The following is a 24664-nucleotide window of genomic DNA, read 5'->3' on the forward strand; positions in this document are numbered from 1 at the left end:
CTCTAGAGCACAGGCTCAGTAGTTGTAGCACATGGGCTTAGTTGCTCCGTGGCATGTGGGATCTTCCCGGATCAGGGCTCGAACCCGTGTCCCCTGCATTGGCAGGCGGATTCTTAACCACTGTGCCACCAGGGAAGTCCCCCCTGCTTTTTAAACAGCGAAGGTAATTCTCTTTCCCAGTCTCCACCCTTCCCTTACTCACTACCTTCTTACATCAGCGGTTCCTCTTACCAGGTTGCTGGGATGGCTGAGGCAGCTGTTGACCACGTTGGGGGCTGTAGGCCACCGGGTGAGAGAGAGGTCGATATTGCTGGTTGGAGTTAGGATACTGTCCAGGGGAATAGTAAGAAACCTGGATCTATGGTAAGAGGAAACAGTTGTATCAGAAAGTCCCTCAAATTCAGCCCCAACATCCCCAAACTATTAAATACATCATGGTTAATTCTCAGAAATCTGTAAATGGAGCTATTTTGGGCCTGCAATTGCAGCATTAGTATACAAGTTTGAAACAGAACAGGAAGAACTTGTGTTATTTGAAAGATGGCCTTCTGACTAGAAAGAAGATTCTCAAGTCAAGGTGGGGAAATGGAGGTGGGTAGGGGACAGTTATCCCCTCTGATTTGTCTAAATGAGAGGAAGAAAGAAGGATTATAATACTGGACAAACTGAATTAGTGATTTATTTTTTTAAAAAATATGTATTTATTTATTTGGCGGCGCTGGGTCTTAGTTGTGGCATGTGGGATCTTTTAGTTGCAGCATGCGGGCTGTAGGTGCAGCATGTGGGACCTAGTTCCCCGACCAAAGATCGAACCCGGGCCCCCTGCATTGGGAGCACGGAGTCTTAACCACTGGACCAGCAGGGAAGTCCCTGAATTAGTGATTTAAACTGGGAACCCAAGCCACTCACCTGCTGAGGGGGCTGCATGTAGCCCTGGGGTGGCAGGACTTGCTGAGTAGGTGGTGCATGGTTAGAGGTGGAATAGCTGGAAGTAGGGAGGGGCTGTCCTGTAGAAGCCATGATGAAGCTAGTCTGCTGAGGGTGCTGGGAGATAAGTGGGGGCTGGAACAGAGCTGAGGATGGGTCAGCTGCTTCGGTAGAACCTTGGCGGCTAAGGCTCATTTGTCCAAAGGGGTTGCTGAGATCATCTGTCTGTTGAGAGAGTGAGGGAGACCCAAGGACTGAGGTCATATCAAACCCTAGGTCTTTGGCTTCAACACAGACAGACAGACAGAAATAGTAGCCCTCTCTACAGCCTTCCTTACTTACACTAATTTGGGACACTCCTGCATGTGTGCCCTAGGAGGCGCTTTTTAGCCCTAAGCCTCTGTCATATGGTGTTTTGTTTTATTTATTTATTTATTTCATAAGTGTTTTTTTTTTTAAATTTATTTATTTTTGGCTGTGTTGCATCTTCGTTGCTGCGTGCGGGCTTTCTCTAGTTGTGGCGAGGGGGGCTACTCTTTGTTGCGGTGCGCGGGCTTCTCATTGCGGTGGCTTCTCTTATTGTGGAGCATGGGCTCTAGGTGCGTGGGCTTCAGTAGTTGTGGCACGCAGCTCAGTAGTTGTGGCTCTCAGGCTCTAGAGCACAGGCTCAGTAGTTGTGGCGCGTGGGCTTGGTTGCTCCGCGGCATGTGGGATCTTCCCGGACCAGGGCTCGAACCCATGTCCCCTGCATTGGCAGGTGGATTCTTAACCACTGCGCCACCAGGGAAGCCCTCATAGGGTGTTTTAAATTGCTATGAATTGAACAGCTGTTTGAAGCCCAACTCCAGAGCCAGTCTCCCTACCACATATGGGGTAACAATGGTCACTCTGATTATGATCTTTATTAGAATTAGTCCTGGGGAGATGGGAGCAATGACACAACTTCTATATATAGAAAAAACAGGACAAACTAGTGGGGAAAAAACCCTACAGAATCTTTCCATTTCCTGTCTTCCTCATGCCTCCAACCATACAAAGGGCCCCTACATTGTCATAAATCTCGTTTTTATAATAAAGGACCCAGATAACACCTTGTGTGGATTATGGGTGGGTTCACGTGGCTCCCCAGCTCTGCCTATGCGGTGGAAAGACTGGTGGGCTCCCAACTCCTGTTGCTTATCTCCTTACTCCCTCTTGCAATCATTTCCACCCCTGTTCTCTGACACTTGCCTAGAGTTCTCCTGCCCTTCAGAAACCACTTCCAATTCTCACCTCTGAAAGAAGGCCAGGGTGAGTGGCTGAGCTGAAGGGCGAGACTGACTGGCTAGTTTGTAATTGCCTTCTCTCTCAGCCCTCTTCTCTAAGCAGAAAGAGTGAGGGTGTTCCATCCCTCACTTGTATGGTGATAGGTTAGTCTGTTAACTTCCTCATCTTTTTTGCTCCATGGACAGTAATCAAAATACACATATACATACACATGCAGAGCAGAAGTTCTTTTGCAAGTGAAACTAGTAGAAACAAAAGATAATGCTTTCCTGTGGTTTCACTCACTTTTCAGGGATCTGATCTTAGCTATTTTGCTACCTTAGTGGGCAGGAATAGATGACAGGAGGACTGGACTGCAGTTACTATTTTGAGGTTCATATTCTAGAACTTTTCAGAATGGAGATAAGAGGTGGGAGGAAAGAGGGGTTTCTAGTAAAAAAGCAGACAGGTGTGATTAACACAAAGTTAAAAAAAATCAGGGCTCCTATAACCATGATAGAAGTTATCAACTATGAGACAAATCAGATCTTCAAAGGATTTGTAGTCAGGGTACGAACAATTTAAACAGCATGTGCTATTCAACAGAAGAGGATATTTTTAATGTAAAATAATATGGTAAAATAGGGGAACATTTTAAGTTTTTACCAGTCGTACCAGAGAAATCTGCAACTGTTTTTATTTTTAATTTTTAAAAATTTATTTATTTATTTATTTTTGGCTGTGTTGGGTCTTCATTCCTGTGCGCAGGCTTTCTCCAGTTGTGGCAAGTGGGGGCCACTCTTCATCGCGGTGCGCGGGCTTCTCACTGTTGTGGCTTCTCATTGTCGTGGCTTCTCTTGTTGCAGAGCACAGGCTCTACACGTGCAGGCTCAGTAGTTGTGGCTCACGGGTCCAGTTGCTCCGTGGCATGTGGGATCTTCCCAGACCAGGGCTCGAACCCGTGTCCTCTGCACCGGCAGGCAGACTCTCAACCACTGCGCCACCAGGGAAGCCGTTTTTATTTTTAAAATAAATTTATTTATTTATTTATTTATGGCTGCATTGGGTCTTCATTGCTCCGCGCGGGCTTTCTCTAGTTGTGGTGAGCGGGGGCTACTCTTCGTTGTGGTGCACAGGCTTCTCATTGCAGTGGCTTCTCTTATTGCAGAGCACGGGCTCTAGGCACGAGGGCTTCAGTAGTTGTGGCTCGCAGGCTCTAGAGCACAGGCTCAGCAGTTGTGGTGCAGGGGCTTAACTGCTCCGCGGCATGTGGGATCTTCCCGGACCAGGGCTCAAACCTGTGTCTCCTGCATTGGCAGGTGGATTCTTAACCACTGCGCCACCAGGGAAGTTCCTGTGTTTTTATTTTTAAAAGAAATTATAAAGAATCATTCTGTACAGAATAAACTGGGTTCCTCAGACATGTCCTGGGAGCAGATGAGATGAAGGATGCACATGGTAGAGAGGATGAGGAGCCCAGGTTAGACCAACATCTGATTTTGTTCACTGTCCTGAAACTCAGGGGAATTCAATGTTCTTCTCTGTCTTACATTTAGGCATCTTCTGATGCCTAAAGTACTGTTATGAGGTCACTAGAATGAAGTATAGTTCAGCCTGTGCTGGCCCCTCAAGAAGAAATACCTTCTAACAACGGTCCTTTAAACAGCACAACTGTTTTGCACGGTTGTCAGACTGACCCAGACATGCCCAGACACAGGCCACACACGGACAAGACAAAAAGGGGGAATGGAGTTTATACCATGTTGTACTGCTGGGGCGGAGAGACTGGCAGAAGGACTTGGGGACAGGAGCCTGGAGAGAACTGAACAGGCTGCGGAGAGGGCTGCAGAGCTGGGACTGGCTGTGGACCAGCAGAGAGACATGTGGAAAGGGAAGAGAAAAGGGAGGTACAGGGAGAGGCATAGGCAGGGGTGGGGGTGGGGCAGAGATGGGGAGGGAAAGGGAAGGAACAACAAGGTTAATCATAAAAGAAATTTCACATGAAAAGTAAGGCTTCTGAGCAGGCTGGAGACCAAGCCCAGGACAGCTCATGGTTTTCACGTCTCTGACAAATAAGCAATCTCTCCCATCAGTACAGACGCACTGCACACTCTGCCCCATTAGGCACTCAGAACTCTGCAGCTGTTGTGAGCAATCTCAGAGCTAGGGTCTGCCGCCTGATCCCAAACACAGCTTTTGCCCCAAGCATTCTTCCTGAGCACAGGATTCCTGGGGTGCATAACCCTCCTTGAATGCCCACGTGAGAAGGGATTCCTGCTTCTGTAGGAAGGGTCATCCAAGGTCTGGCTCGGCTCTCCCAGGCATGCTCCTGATTTCACACCACAGCTCTCCTGAAGGAAGTGCTCATTCACAAGGATCATCAGCCTCCCGAGGGCAGAGAAGGAAAAATAAGCCAGTTCACGCCTGGTTCCGCTACTTCCTCCTGCTCCAGTGATTGTTCTATGCTCCTCCAGGCTGTGAGGGCAGTATGAAAAATGCTCCCATAAGCAAACAGGGAGGGATTTAGGAATAAAATATAAATAGCCTAGTTTTAGCTTTGTTCCTTCAGTCCCTTCACTAGCCTCAAGCAGGAGGACTTGCTTATTAGGAACATGGTGTGTTCTAAACCAGCTAATGGGGAGTTATTTTTTTCTCTCTCGTCTTCCCCTCTAGCTATTTCAATCACCTCATCAGTTCTCCAGTCGTAGCCTCTGGAGAAGCTATGAAGAGAAGGGGAAATAACACTGATATACATTGTCTCATTTACATACATTATCTCACTACAACCTCACAATAATCCTATAGGGAGATAAGATAACTTGTATCTGCAGTGAAGATAGTAAGGCTCAGAGAAATTAAATCATACACCCAGGATCACACAGCTAATGCAGCAGAGCAGGGATGGGAACCTAGTTCTGCCTGACATATGTTCTTTCCACTCTACTCTAGCAGTAGGGAGGAGGTAAAGGAAGAAGTCAAACAAAATTACATAAACATCTTTTTGTTTGCGTAACTCTCCTTCCTCTTTCCAAAGTAGAGTATTAAGAGTTGTGGGGGACCAAGGTATCAATACTCTCCTGCCACGTATCTCCTGGGACAGCCTTTCACAGAGGGGACTAACAGTTCCAGAGGCAGGGAGTCCAGGAATTAGAAGACATCCAAGACGGAGAATACTCCTGATATCTGCATTAAATAAAATGTAAGTCATCTTGGCTAGGAAAAAGTTACTGAGAATCCACTGTGTGACGTGGGAGAGATAATGCCACAGCCTTGAAAATAAGCTCTCGGCTCTCCTGGCACACCTATTTTCTGTAAGCCAGTGGCATTCCAAATATAACTGCTGGCCAAGCTGCTCAGCTTGAGCTACTTGTGCTGGTAACTTTTAGACCCATTTTCTATTATCCTAATCCACTTCCTTCTCGGGGGAGGGCCTGCCATACTTCAGGCCTTACATTCTCTGGGGGACAAGGGGAGGCCTTAGGGACAATGAAGTGGTAAAACAACTCTGCCTGTTTTTCCTCACATTTGTGAGTTCTGAGTAAAAAGTGAAGAGAGAAGAAAGGATGCTCCTCTGTTAGGCCTCTCCCAACTGAGGAAGGGTAGTGGTAAAGGCAGGCGTCTCAGTGCTATTTTTAAGTTACTCTACCACTACCCTCAGCTACAGTTCTCTTCTTAGAGAGTCTCAAACACCAGTTAGGGAACTTCAAAAAACCACGGGGAAGCCAAAGACTGACCCTGAGGGATGTGACTGCCACCTACTGGTGACTTCTGGGCTAGATCATTGGCTCTTGGATCCTGACTGGACTCCATGGAGAGGCTCAGAGGACTCCTTCTCAAGAGGTCTACTCTAAGTTAATTGGGCAAAAGGTAGCCACTGGTCCTTTAATCCTCAGTCCCACCCCTTGGTTTCAAACGTTCTACTGATATGTGATATGGAGGCCTACTCTGACAGCAGAGGCCCTCCAAGAAGAGAAAGAGCATAGTTTAGCCAGCACTGTCCTCAGGCCTGGAGCAAATGCTTTTTGCTACAGAGTTAAAGGTTTTTCTTCAAAAGGAAAACCTTTAGAGTAAGCACAGTGGTATATGTGTGTGTGTGGTCACTTCCTTCACCCCTTCACTGTTACGTACCATTTGAGAAACTAAACAGTAAGTATTCTGGGGCTCAGCAACTTGAGTTTGGAGAGCTACCAGTGCTGAGAGACAGGGAAAAAGAGAAAGGAAGGAAGAAAGAAAAAGGCAGTAGGAAGAGGAAGAAAGAGGTAAAGAGAAAAGGAGTTATACATAATGGGGTGGTGCTGGTATAATATTAGCAGCTACCATAAGTGCTTCAGAGACACCAAAACTTAACCAAGCAGAAGATTTTTTAGTTTGGCATTTGTGATCACAATTAATTGCAAGAATAAATTTCTGAGATCTCTGTACCAAATAATGTTCCCCTGTCCCCAATCTATAGGACCTAACCTAGCACTGTACTGCCTGTGGACGATCAATCAATACCAAGAACTGACCCACTGACCCTCATGATTCAGAAGCAGGGACAGAATCTGAGGAAAAGCTTGGGATTTAGGGCCGGTTACCTGAACATTCTATCTAAAAGCTTTTCAGTCCCCACTGGTTAGTCTCTTTACTTATCTCTTTATCCTCCTCCCACTCTTGCTGTCTGTTTCTAGATATGGATGGAAAGAGGAGACAGATGGAAGACTAAGAGGGAGAAAAGGGAACAGAACTGTATTAAAATACACACATTTCAGAAAACTCAAAAAAATACTGGGACCTTAGAAAAGTGAGACACACACACACAGGAACAGTAGGGGATGGCTGGAGGGAGAAGTTCAGAGTATACTCACAGGTCTGAATTAAGACACAGACAGGGAAAAGCACGCACACATGCTATGCTTCAGTATGCAGCGAGGTAAGCTAATGTGAATGAGACTTAATGAGGTGGTAGACAGATGGTGGTAGAATAAGAAAGAAAGTCAGGACTACAGAGAAACTGATTTAGGGACTGAGATGAAGGACTTGGAATGATTGGCATGTGTGTTACGTTAAGCCACAAGGCAGAGTTTCCTAGATCTTCACTGTTCTTTATTTTAGCTTCATTTCCCAATGTATGAATGGGGTAGTAATGGGCCATTCTGGGGTGTTTCCACTCTAGTTTCCAGTCCCTGGGGTATCAGGGCTTAGGACTTGCTTCTTGTACCTATGGAAGAGATATTTCTGAGGCCAAGCTGGACTAACTGAGCAGGGAGATGAGGGAGCCTGGGAGGTGAAATGAGAACTTAAACTGCAGCAGAAAAGAATACGGACATATTGGCTTCCTGACTACCAGAGAATACTTCAGGATAAAGTATAGGCTCTATTCATGAAGAGCTCTATTCATGGAAGAAAAGAGTAAGTGAAGATCTCAGCATATCTCTCCTCAGAGTATTAAGGAGACTTTAAACCTAAAACACCGAGGAGGTTCCAGCATAGAATAGGATCTGATTCTTATGCTGATGACTTGCACGGTCTCCACAGAAGCAAAACTTTAAACCCCAGTTGGTACCAACATCTAACAGTCCAGCAACAGAAGGAGAAAGAGAGAGCTCTTTCTCTCTCAGGAAACAAAGACAACATTGGGGGGTTTTGTGCTTTATGGCAGGGGTTTTAATGAGTGTTATTTCCTTTCCCCCAAACCCCAACATATAAATATTTGTTTATGGGTCAACAGCCATATGAATACACTCAGCTAGACTATGGTAGGAGCTGTGATGTTTTCAAGCTCCATGTATGGATATAGGGAGCAAAATCGCCTTGCTAATTACACAGGATAGAGGGAGACGGAGTACAGTAGAAATGTGGAATAGGGTAGAAGGTCCTACTGACAGTTCTCAGGAGGAAGAGAAGGAAATATAAAGCAAAACAACTCCCAGGGTGACGCTACTAAGAACAGTTTGGCCAAACCCCTGCCCTTCCTCTTCTCTCCCCACAACTCACATACAAGAGGTGGGGGAGGGAGTGGCATGTCTCCAAAAACAGATCTTTCCTGCCACCCACAGCACAAGAGACATGACTGTACCTCCAGAGCTTGCTTGAATCAGAGCGGAGGGGGCTCTGGCACCGAGTGGTGACTCACCTGTGAGATCATGTGATTATTCAAGGGTGGCTGTTGCTGAGGCGTGGGTGGGAGAGCAGGAAGTTGCTGCTGCGGCTGCTGCTGCTGGGCAGTACAAGGGAGAAGGCCCCGGACAGACTGGGATGAGGTGACCTGGTTGCACACTTCTGGGGCACCTAGCGCCATACCTAAGGCAAAGAGGAGACCCAGCAAGAGTTGTAAGCACAAGCCATGAACATACCCTCCCCTGGGGGAGGGGAGAGGGCTTTCCTCTTTCCTTGCTGTTTTCCTTGTCTTCCCTCTTCTGTCCACTCCCCTACTGTCTTGGGGAGATCCATGCATGAGCACAGATGCATTTCAACAGTCCTGCTGACAGGAGTCCTCATCTTAGCAGGTTTCTACTCCCCGGGGACAGTAACCACCTTGACTGTCAACGTTTGGTTTTGGAAATAAACAAAATGTGAAGCTGCTGAGGTACCTTCCCTGGAGTGCCTAGAATCTGTCCATCATGATTAGACAGCTGAAAACATGAATGTTTGCTTCCTGGGAAGATATAGATTCCTAGTCCCTTAAGAAACTTGTCTTCTCTTTGATTTCTTCTCAACTCATAAAAGTTGCTGAAGGCAACCTTCAAGCACATGCCTGTGCACACAGCCCCACACACGTTCATCCAACTATTTTCCTCATTTCCAGGCTCTCCAAGTCATGTATGCATTTACACAAAATACTTTTACTGAATATCTACTATGTGCAGGCACTGTACGATGAACTGAGGACACAAAGGTAAAGGGAACACGGTCCTTGCCCTTGAGCAGCACAGGATCTTCCGACAGGAGACGGACATCCACACAACGATTAAATCTGATAAGGGATGCATCAGTGATACGAATAAAGTTGTATGAAAGTAAAGATGAGGAAGCATAACTCTTGGAAGGATTAGAGGGAAGAATTTAAAGAGGACGTGGCAGGAGTGATGGGTTTGAAGGATGAATAGAAGGCCTGTCAGACCAAGAGAAGACAAAGCTAATGCCATACTCAAGAAATGGTTGGGAACTCCCCTGGTGGTCCAGTGGTTAAGAATCCGCCTTCCAATGCAGGGGACGCAGGTTCGATCCCTGGTTGGGGAACTAAGATCCCACATGCTGCAGGGCAACTAAACCCATGTGCCGCAACTACTGAGCCCGTGCACCACAACTAGAGAGGCCGTGTGCCACAACTACAGAGCCCATGTGCTCTGGAGCCCATACACCAGAACTAGAGAGAAGCCCGCATGCTGCAACGAAAGATCCCGTATGCTGCAGCTAAGACCCGATATGCAGCCAAAAATAATAAATAAATAAATATATAAATAAATAAAAAGAAATGGTTGGAGGGTCAGAGGAGGATGGACATCTGGAAATGAGACTGAGATGGCAAACTGGAGTCAGGAAGTTATGCTATACTAAGTAATTTGGATTTTATTATGCAGGGAATGCAGAAACATGAATATTTTTAAGAGAGGACTGACATGGTTAGATCTATGTTTTAGATTGGTAAACTGGCTCTAAAAAGGGCTGAGGATAGGGAATTCCCTGGCGGTCCCGTGGTTAGGACTCCACGCTTTCACTGCCAAGGGCCCAGGTTCAATCCCTGGTCGGGGAACTAAGATCCCTGCAAGCCGCACAGTGTGTCCTGCCCCAAACCCCGAAAAAAAAAAAGGGGCTGAGGATAAAGCAGGGAAACCGGCATGGATAAAGGCAGAGGCAGTGGGGTTAGAAAGGAGGTAACAGAGAAGGGCAATAGAAACCTAACAGAGGCAAAATCTTTACCACTACTGATGTCTTTTGAGGACAAGACCTACAGAACTTCTAGGATGAAAGTCAAGCAATTCTTCAGAGGCAGAAGGATGGTGAAATAGAGGCTCACTGGGTAAAAAGAACTAAATACTCCTCTGCTAAGAGTACAGCAGAAATATATGGAGAAGGTTACACAGTAGCTCAGGAGAGCTGAAGGGTGGTTACCAGGCTGGCATGTGGAACATATGCTCCTTCTCAGTGACCGGGCTCCAGAGAAGCAACTGCAGCAGTGCCTCTTCAAGTTCTAGCCTATTGGTTGCTACCAATTAATTACAATATTACAAACTCTAAGGTTCCCTCTGCTCTACAAACCCTCTTTATAATCTCAGGGGCCACAGAATGAAAGCAGCCATCATCCTTATTTTAGTACATAACCTGAACCTGGGTTGATAGGGATGTCCCACCTCGGTCAGAAATCAGATAAAATAACTTAATCCCAATCAGTTTTTTTTCTATTAGGTGTAATTTATTTTTATAATGGGGTTTAGCTGATTTTCAATGCTGTGTTTATGCCGCTTTACACCCACTTGATTCACTTACAGAGAGATATGAATAAATACTTTTTAGGATTATTACTAGTCAGATATATTCTTCTCCAGTGAATAGGGTGTGTGGAGTCCAGTTCACTGAGCAACGAGTAGGTCTTGTCTATTACAGAAAATCAGAGAAGGGACTCAAAAGGACAATGGAGCCAAGAAATCAAATTTCCCCTCATCTGGCTGTGTTAGTGCTTTGTTAAAAGGAAATATCAGTGATGTTTTGCAGAAGATAAGCAAGAAATGATGGAAGGAGAGAAGCTGTGTTACCTGGCCTGGAGATCCTTCCTGCACTGCCACCTTTACTGCTCCCGATGCTGTCACCTCGGGTGAGGATAGAGATACCACTGAAGCTGCTGGCTTTGGTGACAGGGGGCCGCATGCTCCGGACAGAGCCATCAGAGTCCGTGCTGCTCCAAGGCCGTGGCTCCAGGGATTTGAGTTCGCTGTCTGTGCTGCTCTGGCGGCTGCTTGAGGTGCGGCTCAGCCCCTCACGGTTCCCCCTGCATGCAGAGACCGCAGTGGTCAGAGCACCCCCCACCTACCACTTCAGCAGAAGGGCTAGGAGAGAGTTCATTTCTATCCTCTCAGTGACAAAGGAGGGGTGAGGGTTGGGGGAGGATGGACACTGACTTCTTGTTAGTTGGCTGGCCAACCAAGACTTGATGGGAGCAGACACAACAAGGTCCAGTACAGTAACAAAGAGCACAGAGGCAAATCTGGAAGACAGTGCACTGGCAACTAATTCAATACATCAGACCAGAGGTGGATGGGAAACCACGTACATGATGCTGAGATTGGCTGTGGTCTCTTCCCCTGGCCCTTCAGGGATCCCACACATGCAGTAAATAGTGGGGAGCAGAGGGGTACCAGTTCCTTCTGAGAGTTCTTAAAACAAAAGGACTCATAGAAGTTACTATTGCTGGAAGGCAGGAGTAGCCAATGACATGGATAAATCCTACAACAGGTCTTCCATATAACACATATCTGAGCCAGCAGAGGTGCTGCTTATGGCCACTTTTTCAGGATTGGGAAGAAGAGTATAGTGGACTAAAGGGGCACTCAGTCTGATAAAGAGAAAACTCAGTCTGAGAGTCTGGAATCAACCCAACCTGCTTTGTGGAAGTTTTGTGTTAGTATCTGAGAACAATTGGTTCCAGGGTCTCTAAAGGCTGACATCCTCAGCAAGATCAAGCAAACATGCCCTTAGGACTCAGGATGGCAAAGAGCAGGGGGCTGACTGTGCCTAGTTGCCTCCATATTAATAACCCTATTGCCCTAGGCAAGGCACAAGGCTATTGAGAAAAGTGCTTCATCCTCTCTTACTTTACTCTGGAAACATCAGGGTTATTCTGATGCTATAATCACTGTTTGTGATTCTAAACAGCTGTACTCCTCAAGATGTATGAGGCTAGCCTGAAAACCCTGAGTCTTGTTGAACTCTTACTGCTTCTTAATCAATAAGGAACCAAGAACCAGGAATTTTCCTTTCAGATCCCCCACCCTCCAACAACTAATGACCTAAGAAAACCAAATGACAATTATAAAGATTTTGGTATGTATACTGGGGGGCAACTGAGCAACAATCATAGTAGCTTGGGTTCCCTCCTTTCCACCACCATCCCACCCAAAGCAAATAGAAAACCCTATCCCAACCCTGGTAGCTTCCAAGACATTAGGTTCAGAGTTATTCTAATAAAGAAAGGTATTTTTCTTAAGGGACTAATGTTAAAGAAAATACCTTTCTTTATTAGAATATCTATTCCAAAGGTACTGTAGGGAAAATGGGCAAAATATACGCTAGGGTCACTATTTTAGTTTTTAGCCACTCACAGTGGGCTAAGAACACACTGTCATAGCTGGTTAGGGACATGTTAATTCTCTGAATCCCAACTAGATGTATATATAATCTCATTGCTTCTCTCTGTATAGTTAGAATAGAGGACTGGAAAATATTCACGTTTCCCCAAGACTTTACCCCTTTCTCTTGGGGATGTCAAAAGTAGAATGGGAAACAAGAAATAAGTATACATCAGGGACTCTCAAGTTATAGAACCGACCTGAAGTGACAGCCAATAGCTCAAGTTTACTGAGTGGACTCAATAAAGATGTGTGGGTTTTTGTGATATGGGGATACAGCAGTAGCAATGAATGAGGCTGCTCATTAGGCATTAGAACTTGAATTTTGCAAGACAAGCCCTAATGGTCTTTTATACCTAAATCAAACACTATACTTCTATTAGGACAATTCTGCCATTTACTTTCTTCTTCTACCAGGGATAGACAGTGAATGAGTCAACTTTAAACCAAACACTCTGGGAAACTTGAGCCAAAGTACTGATCCAATTCCCCCAAGACAGTGATGGCCAAGTGCTCAAATGTGGATTGTCTGATGATCCCGTGACTTACCTGAGTTAGTACACTACACCCCTGAGAATTAGAGAATCTGAGTCTGGGCTAGGAAGAGAGATCAGTTCTCTTTCTCTTGTTCTACAACTAAACCTAATCTCTAGTCATAGTTTTGTACTTCACTAAAAATAAGGCAATTAGGGAAAGTTTACCAGATTTAATTCTGAGCAATGGATTGGGTTGTGTTATGGAGGTGAAGGACAGAGGACATTCACACTTCATAGTCCTATGAAATCAGGAGCTGACTTTGTTTTTACGAGTGAATTTAGTGCTGGTGAAAAGTCCCGTTTACTGGGTCTGGGGTAGAGAGGCCTGTGGAAGAGGTGACAATAAATATCAGTAAGCCTCGGTGTGGCTTATTTATCAGTGGAGTAGAATCTTCCAAAGAATAGGGAAGTTGCCATAGTTACTGCCAATGTGGATGATGGAATCTGGTGTTATGAGTGTTTGTTTCACACACCTGGGAAGAAAGGTTTAAAGCAGTTAGAGAAGATCTGCTTCTAATCATTTGAGTTCTGGACTAGTACCCAAATAGAGGAAGAAGTTACCCCCTTAAGAGTCCATGGAGCTGCAGTTTAGATGATCTAGATCTTTAATCAAAACTCAGTATGGAAAGCAGCCACTTAAAAGGAGGTCTGGATAGGAGAGGACTGCACCTGCTCACTAGATCCTTCAAGCTATTGTCTGCACAGTTTGATGTAGTTTGATGCTCCATGGCACTAATAAGGCCATCATTCTCAGCAGTGAATTAATTAGGGGTGATGTTTGTAGGGAGCTGGTGTAGTGTGGTGAAAAGAACACTGGACAAAGAGTCAGTCTCAGTTTTGCCATTAATAGCTATGTAAACTTGGGTTAGCTACTTAATCTCTCTGCTTTTGTTTTCTTACATGTAAACCAGCTTACCAAATCAGGATATTGAGAGAATTCAATCAGATACAGTATACTCTGGCAACCATAAAGCACTGTGCATTGTCACATGCAGGAGTTAATTTAAAACTTCTGTTTACTATAGGTATTCTGGGATGTTTATGGAACATGATTTTTTTTTTAAGGGGGACTCTACTATCTATCTCGGCCACCACCAACAATGCAGAGCCCTTCTGCCTGGGCTTTCTGATGGACCTCAGGGTGGGCTGCTCCAGGAAAAAGAGTTCAAAGATGTGGAAAGGAAGATAAATCCTCCATCCCAAGAAGGGGAAATCTTACTATCCCAATTTCCACATGGTTTAATTAGCTTTAGAAAGGATGACAGGGAAGGGACTACTAAAGTACTGGGAATGAGAGCTCTAACTAATATGTGTTAGTCAGCTCCTACCAAGCTTAGGATTGAAAAAGAGATAAACCCTTTGAAAAGGGTGAGACCTGAATCCTAGTATTAAATACTCAGGTTTTCTGTACTCTATAGTTTTTCTATTGGTAACATGGAAAGAATATACTTAAAATGAGTTAGTGCCGGGATGCGGTCCTAAAATGCTTCTCTCACCACTGCCTTGTGTAATTGTCTGGGGTGGGACTGAGAGACTGAGAGGAAAGGGTGATTCTCATGACTGCTTTGTGGAAAATGGAGAATATTAGGCACTGGAGAGGTTAGTACAGCAGCCTTCACCAACATTAAGAATAAACCATGGACAATCATATAAAAGACATGCTCTAAGTCCATTCTAAGGCAGACAAGTTCTTTCTGAGATCATCTTACACATTACATTGTCCCAAAGAGAAAACTATATAGACAGAGGTATTTGTATGTTTTTTTATATGGGTGTGTGTATTATTCCTTCTTAAGGATACAAAACATTCCCTATGCCGGGTCAGGGATAAACGCTTCACATCTTTCCATAGATTCGGAAAAGGTAGCCAGAAGACACACGTTCTTTTACCTCAATATAAATATATGTTGAAATCCTCCAGAAATGCCCAATTCCAGCAAACTTCTGGGATAGAGCAGTACCTATCCTAGACATACTTATTTGGTCCCCTTCACCACCTATCCAGGACTTACAATGAAATCAGCAACAATAAAAATAAAGTCATTGAGCAATAGCCATTTTTTTTCTAATGGGGAAAAATATCCAATGTTGCAAAAACCACAAATTGACTTATTCCACAAGCAGCCATGCATGGAGCAAACTCACTCCGCTGAAAAGATTACAGCAAAACAAAATAAAATTAAAAAAACAAAACAAAACAAAAAAACAAGGAGAGATATAGACCAAACAGAGGTACCTAAAAATTTGCCTTCTCTTGTGAGAGCTAGAAGAAAAGGCTTCTTTGGAGAGTCTGTTGGTTAACATCAAAGAAAAGCATCATTACAGGATTATATTAACCTCACTGACAAAGCTCAATGAGAAGCAGGGAACATGCTAAGTGGTACTAACCTGATGTCATTTAGATATCCGTTCTGGCCAGTCTAGGTGAAGGGGAGAAAACGGAAAATAACTTATAAGAAAACAGCATGGCATAACCAAAAAGTGTGTCCATGATGCTATGAATACCCAAGGTCCTCAAACCAAGCTCAACCCCAACAGGAAGAGAGGGAACAGTGACAGGATGACCCACACCCACACCCCCAGTCTGACTTCTCACCTTTAATGGGAAAGAGCATTGGGCATTTTTAGCCTTCCCACAGAGTGTTTAAAAAGAGAGGTCAATAAAGGTAGGAGTATGGAAAGGAGAAAGGAAAGTATTAACCTAACTATTATTTCTTTTTTAGCTCTAAATTCATTCTCTCTAGAGGTAAGCTGAGCATAATAATTGGTGTGCTTGGTCCTAAACAGTGTATTCAAAGGAAGGGAAACGGGACACAAGAGAAAGAAATTTAGTTTTTTTGGAAATCATCCTCACTGACTATCCCACTTCTGTCCTCTACACTGGCCAAAATGAAAGACATTCTGACCTGAGACCCAAGGAGAGTAAGAAATTGGGGAAGCAGGTACTTTTCAGAGCCTAGAAAAAATGAGAAAATTAAAAGCCTCAAACATTCCTTTTGGGGATCATTTCCTGACAAAGCCATTGAGCTGCTGAGTGAAGTGAGCATTATGGTGGACTCCAGAGCCTTAGAAAAAGGTAACAAGAGTATTCAGCTGCTGAGCACAGGGGGCTCCATGCAGAGCAGAGCCTATGTGGGGCAGCTTTCCCAGTACACAGCTCAGGCTCCAGAGAAGGCTGCAGCAGCAGCATTTCCATCCAAACACCCTTCTTGCCACTCCCCTTTTTTTTGGACTGCCTCTTCCTCCCCTCTGCCGCAACCTACAACTCCACCCTTAAGCAGTTCCCTTTGACTGGCCAGGTTCTTTCCTCTCCACATGAGAATCTTTGGCATATAGTGGGCTTTGGCCATTTTTCCTTGTCTAGACCTTTTGAGATTCCTGATGCTTCTACCACAGCAAGGGTTAGGAAGTGCTGAAATGAAAGTGATAAATCCATAAGGATTTAACAAAGAATACATATATTAGTAGAGGCTTGAGAGACTAGATATCAGAGAAAAAAGGAGAGAAGAGCTAACTTTGACTTTGTTATGGTTGTAGATAGATATATTCCAGTGTTGTTCATAATAAGCGCTAATATCCTATTAAAAGTTGCTTGTGCTTGCAGAATGGCTTTGCTAATGGCTGGCACGGTGGGACAGTCATTTTCCATGTGTCAGTGAAGCAGAGGAGCACATCACAGATAGCTATGCTATGATGTCACTGGAACTTCTTAATCTAAAGAGCCCAGAGCAGAGCAAGCTATTAAGAGGTGGTTTACTTTAGGGGTTAAGAGCGTGGACTCTGGAGCCAGACTGCCTGAATTCAAATACCAGCTCTTTCACTAACTAGTGGTGTGATCTTAGGTTACTTAACCTCTCCATGCCTCAGTCCCTCATTTATAAAATGAGGAAAATAATGTAACCTATCTCACAGGCCTAGTGTGAGGATTAAATAAATTAATGTGCACAAAGTGCTAAGAACAGGGTCTGAAAGATAATAAGCACTATATAAATGTTTGCTATTAACATCCACCATCCTGCCCTGTCCACAGTTTAGGGTCATCACCAGCCGTAGTCATGTACAAATGACCTCTCTTCTCTCATTCCACTCAACTGATTTGCAGATAAAGTTAGAAAACTGTCTTTGGGCTATAGTTGGATAATTTGGAGGATGGATTTTTCTGACTCAGAATGGAAGATTACATAACATAAGAAGATCCCTTCTCCTTGGACTTTGGGCCAGAAGGTTTGTTGTGTATCTGTCCACAGTGAGGCTCCTTGGAACACTTGGGTCTCCTGAGACAATGGAACAAGTTCATAGAGGAGTTCAGTTCTCTAGAAGTTAGAGACAATATTTTTCTGAACTAGGTGATGATGAGAAGATATATATATTTTTGTCTTGATGAGGGAGGGGAGAGTGGGGGAATGGGAGGAGAGTAGTGTCCATCTAAGTATATTGATTAAAACTGGCCATCTTTTGATGACAAAGGGAGGCTGGCTCTTCTTCCTCTGTTTGCTACTTTGACTCTAACATGGTGCTGCTATCTGGATCATACATTTTCCGGAGATTTGTTTCTCTCTTGACCTTCCTGAGTTTCTCCTATACTTCTGTTCAGTCTGGTAGGCAAAGGCCACCAGATACAGTGGTACCAAGTATATCTGATATGGCCCACAATTCTTAAGAATAAAGTTGCCTATAATAATCCATGTTGCCTTTTGGCCCACGGAGCAGTCCTACTCTAAGAAACAAGGTAAGAAATATAGAAAGGAAGAGACTTCCTATTCAGGTCGAGACTGTAGGGAATAGTGAGTGGTACCCTCTGTGCATGTGGAATGTGGAGCTCAGAGAATGGATGCCACATCTGTGCTCTTATAATCACCAACATAGCCTAAAAATGAGCCTGGCCAAACAAGATGAATGTATAGTCTGTGTGGACACTAAGTCTTCCACTTAGAAGCCAAGATGCCTAAAATGGACGGTGGAAGTGAAAGAGGGTAAGCAGGAGGGTTTGACGGGCAAGATTCAGGGCCCTTCCATAAGCCCTGCCAAAACCATTTCTATTGTCAGTCTAATCATATCTACCAACTTCAGCCACTCCATTTGTTCTCTTTTTATGCCATATGCATTAAAAATAATAAGAATAAAAATCTGCAGCTTCCTAATAATCCACATTTAATTTTAGAGATCAAATATGGGACTGGCTGATGTTGGTTAAAAACAAAATCAGAAAAAAACAACAAAGCATTTATGGAGGTTTCATTCCATTCACAGTTCCAAAGATTAAGAGCTAAAAGCTAGGGGCTGACAACTCTCAGAAGCTACACTTACCTCTCGGGCAAATATTCTCTCTCGGACCCTTTGATATTCCTCCTCTCTCTCTTCTATTGACTTGCTCCTCCTTCCATCCTGCAATGGAACTCTGATCTAGATCGATGAGCAGAATTAAGCTAGTTAAGTTCTCCTCGTACTGCAAGCTCACTGCACACCAGCAAGGAAGAGAAACCGGGAGAGTTTATAGTTGCCATCAAAAAAATGGAAAAAAAAAAAAAAGAAATAAAATTTCCAGTGTTGGACAGGTTTCACTGGGTACATCTGACCATGCAGTTTGGGAGATCAGGTTTTCTGGATGGTTGGGGCCTCTCCATCTCCCCACCCCCCCAACCAACCAGAGTATCAAGAACAATAACTTTTTATAAGGATTGGGTTGCTTCCTTGTGTAATCAGGTACTCTCCAATCAGTAAGGATGAAGAGAATAGCCCAGGGAATAAACAACATTGCTTTGGAGGAAAAGCAAGGGATAGGAGGAAGCTAGAGAGGGAGAAGAAAGAGGTATTTAGCAGAGCTAAATTTAGAAGACTTTTTACAGAACTAGCACCTGACATTATCCCTTTTTTAGTCACTAACGCCATGGCCTGTAGACCCAAGTCACACACAGCTCAGCAAAGAGGGCCTTGGAAGTGAAATCCCAAGGGCGAAGCTAAACTCAGAGCTTAAGCATTTTTCCTCATCTTAACTGCTACTGGAGGGAGGGAAAGAGAGAGAGCTTACAGAAATAGAGAAGAAAGAGAACAGAGCAACACAAAGAAGAAAAGAGAAAGAAAAGGAGAATAGAACAGAAAGAAGGATGGACAGAGAAAGGACCAGACAAATGAGATACGGTTGAGAAAGGGGAGAGGTAGAACGATAGAAAGGGATAAGAAGTAAATGGAGGACAGAGAACCTTACATTCTCTGAAAAATATAGTGAGGTGACTAGAGGGGATGGCTGGCCAGACCACCACCTCTGGCTAGCCTACGACCCAACTCTCCACCGCTGTCTTTTCCTCTCTTAGCCTGTGAGTTGTGAGCACTGTCCTGGGTAGGATGTTATAGAGTGTCCTTTTCCATACTGCTCTTTAAGGCAAGGTGCTCTGAGGGAGATAAGTCATCAAATGCATGTCATCAGGTTATAAAAGATTCTGACCTTCAATCCAGAGGCTTTGAAAGTTTCAGATGAAGCAACCAAGGAGACTGCTCCTCTAGGCTGATCTTCCTGATCTTCACCACTCTCCAGAGGTAAGCATAACTTCAGGAGTATCAACTTTTGACTAGATGTAGTTCTCACTAGCCTAAATAACCTAAATTCTGCTAAATGTCCTTTTACAAATCCCATTCCAAGAAGACATAGGACCTCAAGGTGCTATATTGTCCTTAGCCCCTAGCACTGGTAAACCAATGGCAGAATAGAAAGAGCATTGGGCTTTGAGGTCAGGCAGAATCTCAGCTCTGCTACCTCTGAGTAATGTCACTTAAGGCAAGTAACTTAACATCTCCTAGCTCAGTTTTCTTATATTTAAAGTGGGGCTAATAACGCCCATCTGGATTGGGTTGTGTGGAGGATTAAAAGAGATAATGCATATAATGTGTTTAGAACAGAGGCTAGTTCAGGGAAAACACTCAATAAAATAGCAGTTATTGTGTTTATTATTAATATTACCGACAGACAGTGCATAGAGCCTACCCTATTATGGATCAAGCCTGAAGCTGAGAGATTAAAAGTTCACAATAGGGAGAGATTCCATTCCACCCCAATATGCCTCTAGGCCTGAATAATTCCTGATCCACAGAAAAGGGGTTTTGGGAAAATGGAGAGAAGGGCATCAGGATGGAAAGGCTCTTTCTTGTTTTTTAAATTTTACTTGTCTTTTTGTATGTTTCATTGTTTTCAGTCTGACCCAGCATGTTTGTCCACGATAGATAATGGCACTTTTCTCAAAAGGACTCCCTCAAATACTCAAGTAGCAAGCAGGAAAAGTCCTGGTCTCAAGACCATATAATATCCAAAGAAAACTAATTTTGACTCTAGAGGTAAGATATTATTATAGTTATCATTAATTAGCGAGACTAATTATTGGCTTTACCCAACCATATTCTTTAAACCTTAATCCTGGTTCTCTACCTAACCTCCTTTGGAGGCTAAGCAGAAGCAGGCTGGATCTTAACCCCATGAAGCCAGGAAAACTAACCCCCAAACATCACTATCTGAAGGATGGGCTAGAAACCAGGGCAAAAGCCAGGCCCATAAATGAAGGGATGGGGCAGACTTTCCACTTCTTATTCCCACAGGAGTGGATCAAAAACCTGCCTGAGGTTCCCAGCATCAAAAGCCAAATTAACTCACTCACCTTGGTGGAAGAAGTTGGGAAAAGAATAAGGAGTTTGCAGAAAGGGATCAGAAACACCTTTACAAGTGGGTAAATTAGATAACAATTGTGCAAGTTCAAGGCTAGCCCTGAGATAGGAAGAGTGGAAGTGGGATAAAGTAGCTTTTGGTGGTTCCCAAAGAAATCCAGAACTATTAAAGAAAAAAAGAATAGAGCCATCAGCTGAATCAAGGCTGAAGCAGGGAGGGACCTTGCTTTGTCCCAAAATGAAGTGGAGTTAGAAGTCAGTGGCAGAACCAGGGAGTTCCAGGCCAAATGAGAAAACCCAGCAAACCTCAGCACCATGTCTCTCTGGGGCTAAGAGGGTGGCATTTAGCTCAACAAGTGCAGTTAGTCCTCAACATTAAGCCAAAGCCAACTCAGTATAGCTCAACACTTTTTTCCATACTAAGATATTTTGCGTTTTCTCCATCCCACAAAAATTCTTCTCCCCTCCCAGTTTCTCTTACTGCAATCTCTCTGTATAGACCCAACCCTTTCCATTCTTCACCTGGTTATCATCTCGGTCCATACTGGCATCATCTCTCTTGAGAATGAATCTCTGCTGAAATTCTGTATTCTTCTCATCCTTTATATGTTCTGAGAATCTCTGTTCAGGGCTGGGATTGGGAGAGAAATGTGGAAGGAAGGGAAGAAAGACTCTTGTCAGGAAGCAGACCTCCTCGTACAGTTCTCTTAAATTCTACAACTCCCACCCAGGGGATTTCTGAAGTCAGGGATCCAAAAAGTCACATGAAAGTTTTAAAGAAATCCTCTGGGACTGTTCTTTATACATCTATAACTTATCTTCTTCCAAAATTATACCTGTCCTATCACTAAAGGCGAAGAGAGGCCCGGATCCAGTCTTCACAAAACACTAGTGCCTCTAGCATCTATTTCCAAGGCCTCACAAAGAGTAGAAATTGATAATATAACCCACCCTCCCTCCACTGTCCCCTCTCCAGAAAGAGAAATCTTGATCCTACACCTTCCTCTTCCACCCCAGAGGCTTTCCCAGGAAAGTCTTCCCAATCTGTGGTTTCCTCCCTTACATTCTTGTGTTACTGGTTTTGTTGATGATGACAGCTTTTCCAGTTTGATCAACGTTGTGGTCCATCCCAAAATAGGCAGCTACCCGATGTAATAGCATCCGGTGATATGAGGTCATCTGAGGGAACTTCTTGAACTGGTTGCTGCAGGGAAACCCAGGGGGAAAAAGTGAAATAAGGACAAGTAACAGCAATAATAGCCAATTGTAATTTTTCTTACAAGTGTTGAAAGTGGGGAATTTCTTAGGAGGAAGAGATATTATTATAAGGAAGATATTTACTTGATGGTAACCAAAAAGGTTCTCTCAGCTTTATCTACAGTATTTTGTAGATCCCTCTGACCCACTATCCTCATTAAGACTACTCCTTATGCAATAAGCCCTAGGTCTCACCCACCTAGATGATATTCTACAAAGAAAAAAGAGAAAAACTTAAGAATGGTGAAATATGGGATAAGGGCTAGCTGCTAAATTTTTTTCAACTCAAGTCTAAGCAATAACTTAAAAACTTCATTTAGTTTCCACACATATACTTTTTGATCCATTCTGATTACTTCTCCCCAACTCCTTTTGGTTCCCAGTGAGTTATTACTTCCAAATTCAGACTTCGAGGGAATGATGAAAGAGGGATATCCTAAAATTTTACCTGAATTTCTTTCCAGTACCCCTCCCACCTCTAATGTGTATTTCATTCAAGTAACTTACTTGTTGTCATTAATAAAGTCCAGAATCTCCTGTTCTAATTTTAGCAGCATCATTCTGTCCCTGTTTAAAAAAGATTAAAACAAAACAAAACAAAAGGCAGCCCTCCCATAGACATTGAAAGCAAGGATTGAAAACACAGCCTGCTCACTATACAAGCTGAAGGGAGGGATAGATCCAAACCCCGAGAGTGGATCAAAAATGCAAAGGCTGCTGAGCCTCACTGCCCTGTCTTATGTTACTTTAAAAAAGTAAAACAATCAAGCCTTCTAATAATGTACTTTATTTTCCTTATCAGAAATCTAATTCTGTTGCCAGTCATATTCCTATAAACACATACTTTATACTTATAAATCTAATCATTATTCTACACTCCATCTGGTTATTTATAGAATTTTTAAACAAGTATGATTTAGCTTTGGTACAAATCAATTATTTTTTCTTCTGTGCTTTTTAATTGTATTCTCAAGCCTTCATATTTCTTTGTCTGCATTCTTCTTTCAAAGAATTTTTCTCAACTCTTCTGGAAGCAGGAACCTCAATATGAGGGTATTCTGAATCTCCAACAGAATATAAAACTACTCTGGAGAGAAATGGTGTGTGGGGGGCTAGGCATTCTAGATTCTAATAATGGAAAAATTCTGAGAAGCTATTTGGCCTCTTGGGTATTCTGCTGGTCCTGGCCCCTTTCCCCCTTCCATCAAATCATGTTATTACCTTGGGTTCTTTTTCAGTGTATTTACAAGAAATTCATGTAGGTCTATTCCAGTGGAGTCCGTATATTCTTGGCTGGAGTCTAGAACACCACAGTGAAATAAATTAAAAATAAATGAAACTGCCTTGCATGATATCTAACCCCAAGCAGAAGCCCACAGCCTGATCAGGAGACATGAGAACAGGAAAGGAGAATAAGACTTCAGGATTTTTAGCTTAAAAATCAGAATGACCTTGATTTGCCAGCCCCTCAAAATTCCCCATGACAGTGATATAAGGTGGAATCTGGGTCACAGTGTTACATTCGTATTACATTGAAAAGCCACCTTGCCATCAATAAGTATTTATTGAATGTCTGGACCAAAACAAAGGTTTTATTCTAGTTAAGGAAAATAAATTCTAGGTAAGGACAGACAGGGCTGAATTTTCCAGAATCTCAGCAGATATGTTCAAATGTTGATTATTTATATGATTATTTATATTTATTTATAAAATTTTAATCCTAAGATTGCCTTTTTCCTCTTAATTATCATTAAAAAAAATTTATTTGGGGCCGTACTGCACGGCTTGTGGGATCCTAGTTCCCCGACCAGGGATCAAACCTGGGTCCCCAGAAGTGAAAGCGTCGAGCCCTAACCACTGGACCGCCAGGGAATTCCCTTAATTATCATTTTTATGGACCATGTCTTTTGGCTACCAGCCCAAGAATTTAAATCCAAAGAGGGCTTAATAATTACATGCAAATTTACATTATTAAAAAAAAAATCACTCCAAGCATCCCCAAACCAAAATATAATTATTATCTAGAGAATCTGCTACCAGTGATGATCCATCACTATTTATTCCAGAGCAAAAATAAAATCAGAATTGACTACCATGTCCTCCCCTATGGGTAGCCCAATGTTAATGGAATAGCTCTCTGTCAGCCCTTAAGGCAGGGCTGGATAAAGCAGCAAAGAAAGTAACTTAGTTAGGCACCTCCCCAAACAACAATGAAGTCAGCAGGGCACTAGGAACTGTTGGGTGGATAAGGCCAGTGGGAAGATGGAAGGAAATGGCACTGCAGAGCCAGGCCCCAGGACAGATGAGAAAGGGGGAAAGTCTTCACCTCTAGACAGCATCTTCCTTGGGACCTTTTCTTTGTTTTTGTCCTTGTCTTCCTTTTCAGAGACATCCTTTGTGGACTTTTCTTCCTCCTTGTCAGAGGGGCAGCTGATGTGCAACTGAATTATATCCTTGGACAAGGGGAAAGAGAAATATAATCAAAGCGGAAAACAACTCTCCTGCAGCTCCTTTGAAATCTCAAAGAAGGCATATCTTAGGGTGGCAGCATTCTCTTACAAAAGAGAATATTTTGTTAATTAAATTGTTTTAGCTTTTGTTCTACCAAAAGGGTAGAGGCTAAGCCTTTTCTGTCAACAATCACAGCCTACTGTATGGAAAGCTCAAGTTATGCTTGCTGTTCCTGCCATAAGAATTGGAATGGAAATGGTTCTAACCACCAGA

At 43.5% G+C, this 24664-nt stretch overlaps 1 protein-coding gene across 19 annotated transcripts in view; it reads right to left on the reverse strand.

The window, feature by feature from the left end:
- The window catches only part of R3HDM2 (R3H domain containing 2), a 148871-nt gene that overhangs the window by 13039 nt on the left and 111168 nt on the right, over window positions 1-24664 (reverse strand). For 4 of the 19 annotated variants that reach the window (XM_059936257.1, XM_059936258.1, XM_059936255.1 and 1 more), the window contains 13 exons: window positions 24267-24393; window positions 23162-23240; window positions 22448-22507; window positions 21747-21887; window positions 21206-21314; window positions 18341-18436; window positions 15422-15453; window positions 15270-15323; window positions 10908-11140; window positions 8288-8454; window positions 3932-4033; window positions 910-1152; window positions 232-358 (listed from right to left, as the gene is read on the reverse strand). In XM_059936257.1, coding sequence (XP_059792240.1) covers window positions 232-358; window positions 910-1152; window positions 3932-4033; window positions 8288-8454; window positions 10908-11140; window positions 15270-15323; window positions 15422-15453; window positions 18341-18436; window positions 21206-21314; window positions 21747-21887; window positions 22448-22507; window positions 23162-23240; window positions 24267-24393 — 1570 coding nt within the window. The remainder of the gene's footprint in view (window positions 1-231; window positions 359-909; window positions 1153-3931; window positions 4034-8287; window positions 8455-10907; window positions 11141-15269; window positions 15324-15421; window positions 15454-18340; window positions 18437-21205; window positions 21315-21746; window positions 21888-22447; window positions 22508-23161; window positions 23241-24266; window positions 24394-24664) is intronic. The other 15 variants (XM_059936265.1, XM_059936263.1, XM_059936266.1 and 12 more) reach the window with 9 other exon arrangements.

The sequence above is a fragment of the Balaenoptera ricei genome, chromosome 10 (assembly GCF_028023285.1).
Source record: "Balaenoptera ricei isolate mBalRic1 chromosome 10, mBalRic1.hap2, whole genome shotgun sequence".
Taxonomy (NCBI): domain Eukaryota; kingdom Metazoa; phylum Chordata; class Mammalia; order Artiodactyla; family Balaenopteridae; genus Balaenoptera; species Balaenoptera ricei.